Source organism: Urocampus carinirostris, chromosome 15 (assembly GCF_059441175.1).
Source record: "Urocampus carinirostris isolate Australia breed hairy pipefish chromosome 15, RoL_Ucar_1.0, whole genome shotgun sequence".
NCBI lineage: Eukaryota > Metazoa > Chordata > Actinopteri > Syngnathiformes > Syngnathidae > Urocampus > Urocampus carinirostris.
Window position 1 is genome coordinate 28,650,894 of NC_142363.1, and position 6,031 is coordinate 28,656,924.

The following is a 6,031-nucleotide window of genomic DNA, read 5'->3' on the forward strand; positions in this document are numbered from 1 at the left end:
TTTGTGTGTGTCTTCTTTCTCTTTCTCTCTTTCTTATGCTGTATTTTCCTCCTTTTCTTTCTCCTTCCCTTTCCCTCTCTATTACTCTATTCCCTTATTTCTACCCCTCTCTTTCACTTTGTTTATCTCTCTCTTTGTCTCTCTTTCTCTCCTTCTCTTTGCTTTGTAAACACAATTTAGGAATTTAAATATGGGATTGCAATATTGAAACAAGAAAGGCTATTAAATGTTGTAGCATAACACATTTTGGAAAGCATACCATTTGGTGCATAATGTTTTATTATTATTGGTAATATATCATTAAAAACAAAACAAATGATATGATCAACCGTTTGGGAGTTGAAAGAGTCAGCTCTTTTTATTGAGCCAAGCCAAAATAGCGAGTCCTCTAAAATGAGCTGGAATTCCCTTCACTACTACACTAGAGCAGTCGGGAACCGCCTTCTTTTCTTCTTCGTTCTGCTTAATCACACTTATTGACATGTGAGAGTGCGTTGCCGCCACTTACTGACCAGTAGCACCGGTAAATACTAATAGGTAAAAACCTAATGTTCCGTATCTAAACATTACATATGCTGTAAAAATAATATTACATTTCGATTGAAGTGACTTTATAAATCCAAGTAAATATTAAACAGTAACTACAAAAATCTTAACGCCCTCCACACACACACACGTCATGATACATTTTTTCAACCCGGAAGTAAACGAATCCACTTCAACAAGGGTGCACGTGTAAAAGGTAAGCAAATATAAACACAATCATACCCTTGTAAAGTTGCTATATTAACGCATTTGTTTTATGTTTTACGTCTCTTGCATCATAGAGTTAACTGCACAATCTGAAACTTGTTTCTATCTTTCTAAACTATCGAGTTAAATTATACTGACCCCGCTCCTCAAACCTTAGTTATTACCTCGTACAGTAGATTCCCACAAATCAATGACAATTAGGACCGAAACCCCAGATAAAATTAATTAAATAAAAAATAATATAGTAAGTGCAACTTGCGTGTGAAACAGTTTACGTGCATTTGGTGTGATGTGACTTTATCTGGTCCAGTGGTGTAGCAGATGGATGCAGAGAGGCGGAAGAGACGGCGGTTTTTGTGTAACTTCTACTTGGGAGGATTGTCGTTCCCTTTAAATATGTTATTTTTACTTTATTTGCCTCCCTTTTAGTAATAATTCTTCAATCACTGATAGGTTACAGGCATGCAACTAACCAAGGGGGATGATTAATGTGCCTTTTCATTTTGTTTTTTTTTTGACAATTGCGAGCTTAATTTCCATGGTTATATTTAAATCTCCTAAGCATCACTGCAAGCTTTGGGACTCAAAGCTGAGGTCAATCATGGACAATCCATCGCATCCGCTTCACAGCATTATCTCCGGACAGAAGAGCAGTTTCAGTGACAGACTGCTGTCACTGTCTTGTACTACGGACAGACTGAAGAGTTCTTTTCTTCCTCATGCCATGAGGCTCTTTAACTCCACCCGGCAGAGTAAAGGCCCACATTAAACCACACCACCTACATTGGATCTTACTGCATTATGTGTAGCACTATTTAGTTAATCTATATAACATGCTAAAGTGGGCATTTGCACGTCACACTGGGTATTTGTATATTGTTTTTCTTTTGGCTTTATTATTGTATTGTTCTCAGCTCAGGGATGCTGCTGGAAATGTGAATTTCCCTTAGGGGATGAATAAAGTATCTATCTATCTATCTATCTATCTATCTATCTATCTATCTATCTATCTATCAAAGCTAATAAAAACTGTTGAAAAAGTTACAGGATTGTATAGCTGGCTCGTAAAGTCCTTACAAAGCAGGTGAGTTTCTAAACAAAATGAAGAGAAAGGCATTATGGGCAGTAATTCAGACAATATTAGAATTTTCATGATGCCTTGACTCAAACCAGTAGCAGACAAGCATCTTAGAGATACGTAATACACACAAACACTGGAAAGTATCAATTTTGTATGTTGTTTCAGGCAAAATACTGTAAAGAGGCGCCTCTAAACATTTACTTTACTTATCTCATCCCTGCATTCTCTTCCCAATAGCCGAGAGTCAATCCATGGGGAAGTCCAAACAAATTAGAAACCACAACTGTGGTAAAAAGAAGAACATCGCAAAGACCTGGAAAACGAAGCGCAGGACCAAAGATTTGGACGAGATCCATGCCGATATGAAGCCCCAAGTTGCCGCCAAACTACTTCATCAGGAGGTGGATTATGATGTGACGGGATGTGCTCAGCACTATTGTTTACATTGCGCGTAAGTGGTTTTATGGAATGTATCCCTTTAAGGTTCATATAAGGTGGTATAAAAGACTAGGCAATAACAATAAATTTGAAAGCCCGTGTGTGTAAAATCAGGAGTCTCCAACCTCTTTCAAGCGTTAAGCTACTTTTTGTTTCTAGTTAGCACAAAGGGATCCCAGTTCGATATGAATTTCTGAAATAGTTACTTAGCTAAATGGTTTGCTAACTCGCTAAAAAGTAGCTTGATAGTTAGCTAGAAAAGTAAACAGGTAGAAAATGAAATGAAATGATCTGCATTTATATAACGCTTTTCAAGTCAATGACTTCCCAAAGCGCTTTACAGTGTGCTTCACATTTCCCAATAGCGGCCTTGCAGCCATGTAAGGCGCTAACCTGCTTATTGGGGGCATTAGGTGTTCAGTGTCTTACCCAAGGACACTTCGACATGTAACACGGACAAGCCAGGATTCGAACTGGGATCCCTTGATCCCAAGACGAGCGCTCTACCTCCTGAGCTACTGCCGCCCAAAACTAAAAAGGAACTAGATAGCTTGCTAAAAAGCCAACTGTGTAGCTAAATAGAAAGCTAAAGAAAAAAGCTATTTAGCTAGCAAGAAGGTGGGCCAAAATTTGACCCCGCACCTCAAACCTTAGTTAGTGCAACTTCAAATGAAACAGTTTACGTGCATTTGGTGTGCTCCCCTACTTAGCTTGATAGTTTAAGTTAGCTAGAAAAGTAAACAGGTAAAAAACTAAAAGGGAGCTAGATAGCTAGCTAAAAACCCAACTGTGTAGCTAAATAGAAAGCTAAAGAAAAAGCTAGATAGCTAGAAAGAAGGTGGGCCAAAATTGAGCATAAATACTTGCAAAAAAGTCCAATATTTTCTAGCTAGTATGCAAAAAATTGTCAAAAGCTAGCTAGATAGCTTGATAAATAGCTAAAAAGTTGCTTGATAGCTAGAAAAGTCAAAAAGCTAACTAAATAATCCGATAGAAAGCTATAACAAGCTAGATTACTGGAGAACCCACTCTGAATTTCTAAAATAACGACTTAGCTAGATGGCTTCCTAAAAGGGTAGCTTGATAGTTAGCTAGAAAGGTAAACTGGTAAAAAACAAAGTGAGCTACATAGCTAGCTAAAATAGTAAAAACCTAGCTGAATAGCCAGATAGAAGGCTATTAAAAAAGTCTTTGAAATATCCTTACTCACACAAGAAATTATGGCTTCTGAATTCTGCCAATTATTCTTCTTCGGGCATCCATAGTGTTCATTTTAAAATCACATGCTTCAGCTTCATTATAAGCAACAGTGAACTCTAGTGGTCAATTATGACATTGTAACTTTAGAGTAAATACACCAATAACACCCATTTTCTTGCAGAAGATATTTCGTGGATATGAAATCTTTAAAGGACCACTTCAAGACTAAAGTCCACAAGAAACGGTAAGGCTATTGTGGTTTTAAGTCCATCAAAAGAGGCAGGAATTGAACCCTGAGCAATGTTCCCTGTAATTTTCCTTACGGGTCTGAGCGTTCTCACAAAGTCGGTGAGCAACGCTTGAAACAACAGTGAGCAACGGCAATCCCAAGTGTGGCAACTAAGTCATTATCAAACATGTCCAAAATTGACATCAAGTTACATTTTGCTGGGTTTCCGGCAATGCAAAATTATTTTTCTCTTTTGAATCAATTGACTATTGCAAAGGTTGTTCTTATAATTCTTTCACAAGATATCCATTTCTTTTTATTTCCTGATATATTTTGTCGCATAATATTAACATTTTGGGGGGCTTATTTAGTCGGTTGTAAGATACAGAACTGTACTTAATCACATGTTTAAGTGGAAGTACAATGTAGATTCACTTGATATAATTGGAAATTATTTGAATGCAACACAAACTTTTTCTTATTTTTTCCGTGTTTTTTTTTCTACTTTTTTTTTTAATTCCTTTATAAAAAATCTCATTGTGTTTATTTTTTTCCGAGCTGTTACTTTTTTCTTTTTGTTTTATATTTACTTTTTTCCTACATTTCTTCCTTTTTTTTTTGGGCTTTTTTCAAAAATGCCTTTCTTTTTTTCTCTTCTTTTTTTCTCAGCTTTTCACTACTTTTTCATTTTGGTATTTTTGTCTTTTTTGTTCTACTCCCCCCTTCCTTTAAGTCATTGTGTGCATAATTTTACATAATATTTGGTCATGTTGGGATTGAAGAAGCAAAAACAACCTGAAGAGCCGCTTAGGACCCAAAAGAGCCGGTTCCTTTTAGTGAGCCGAGCCAAAGAAGCCGGTTCTCAAAAAACTCTACTAACTTTACTCAACTTCGTTCTACTTCGACTCGACTTCAAAATACCGCATTAGGACACAACGTCATGGGAACCCTTGTATTTTTACCTTCATGCACTGTAACTTTGACTTAAGTCGCTTCTTAATTAGTAATTTTGAGCCCTCATTTTTGTGCGCCGGCTCGATTTTCTTTTGCGCTGACAATGTGCGAGCAGTGCGCAATTGCAAACGCGCGCAGCTTAGAGGGAACACTGACCCTGAGCCCCTTTTATTTCTTCTAACCAGTTTGAAACAGCTAAGGGAGGAGCCGTACACTCAGGCAGAGGCGGAGAGAGCGGCAGGAATGGGTTCCTACATCCCTCCGAAGGTTGTGGAGGTCCAGACGCAACCTGTGGAAGAAGATATGAGCTAAATAAATGAAGTAAATATTTAAGTTGACATAACCTGTAAGATAAAAATGCACGTTGCAATATCGTGCTGGTTTTTTAACAGGAAGCCCTTTCACTGAAGTATGGCATTACTTTAGGCGATACACGGTTTAACTTGTGTAAATAGGGAGTGTGTGTAAAACTGGTGATGAGAAATAAAGTCTGAGTGTGATTACATCTTGTTTGTTGAGTGTATTTACATCTTATTCATGCTGATTTCAGATGTGGGTGTTAATATTGTCGCATACCTGTCGCGCTCCAGGGCTCCATGCCCTTACAAACTGTCGTATTTTCCCTTACAAAATACTCTTACACCATATTTTTTTATCAAACGTGTTTATTTATGCAGTTTAACATGTTATATTGTACATGTGTTTTGTTATATATATTGTTAATTAACATTTTGTTGTGAGATACCGAGTTGCTCGACATGAATGAGGTTTATTATCTCATCTCATTAGCTGCACCGCTTATCCTCAGTAGGGTCACGGGGGTGCTGGAGCCCATCCCAGCAAGCAGTGGGCAGGGGACACCCTGAACTGGTTGCCAGCCAATCGCAGGGCTTGAGGTTTATTATAAAAAAGTTAAAAAAAAACTAAGTAGTTTGGACGTTCACTCTAGAAGGAAAAAATACATGCAAATATAATTAAGTAGAATTTTTTTATACAAATTATGAATTCATTTTCTGCAGTAAATTATTGTTGGTAATATACTGATTAAAGGGATAACCACAAACCTGTCTTTTTTTTTTTTCATTTTTTACTTTTATAATTCCTTTTTTCTTAACTTCTTTATACAACATAATAATTCTTAATATAATGCATCAAAGCAAGTGAGCCATTTGAGAGCCGGCTCTCTTTAATGAGTTCAGCCGGAAAAGCCGGTTCTCTAAAAAGAGACGGACTTCCTTTCACTACATCAAACCGCTCGCTTCGTTTGCAACGAAAAAAACTACCGAGCTAGAGGCTTCCGCGGCGAACTCAAGCAATATAAAAAATATACAGTGGGACTTCGCGGTTCGACGTTCGCGGGTTCAGGGCTTCGCGGT

At 37.5% G+C, this 6,031-nt stretch overlaps 1 protein-coding gene across 1 annotated transcript; it reads left to right on the plus strand.

Moving 5' to 3' along the window:
* Nucleotides 1-600: 600 nt before the first annotated feature.
* On the plus strand, nucleotides 601-5,160 carry znf593 (zinc finger protein 593). The gene is made up of 4 exons (XM_088354373.1): nucleotides 601-742; nucleotides 2,072-2,285; nucleotides 3,654-3,716; nucleotides 4,841-5,160. The coding sequence occupies exons 2-4, from the start codon at nucleotides 2,086-2,088 to the stop codon at nucleotides 4,965-4,967; spliced, it is 390 nt and encodes a 129-aa protein (XP_088210499.1). The 5' UTR covers nucleotides 601-742; nucleotides 2,072-2,085; the 3' UTR covers nucleotides 4,968-5,160.
* Nucleotides 5,161-6,031: the final 871 nt, after the last annotated feature.

What these genes read in the sequence shown, in the direction of transcription:
- znf593 (XM_088354373.1), top strand. Translation starts at nt 2,086, where the DNA reads ATGGGGAAGTCCAAACAAATTAGAAACCACAACTGTGGTAAAAAGAAG. An exon ending in CACTATTGTTTACATTGCGC is followed by an intron (nt 2,286 to 3,653) that starts GTAAGTGGTTTT and finishes ATTTTCTTGCAG; the next exon opens with AAGATATTTCGTGGATATGA. An exon ending in ACTAAAGTCCACAAGAAACG is followed by an intron (nt 3,717 to 4,840) that starts GTAAGGCTATTG and finishes TCTTCTAACCAG; the next exon opens with TTTGAAACAGCTAAGGGAGG.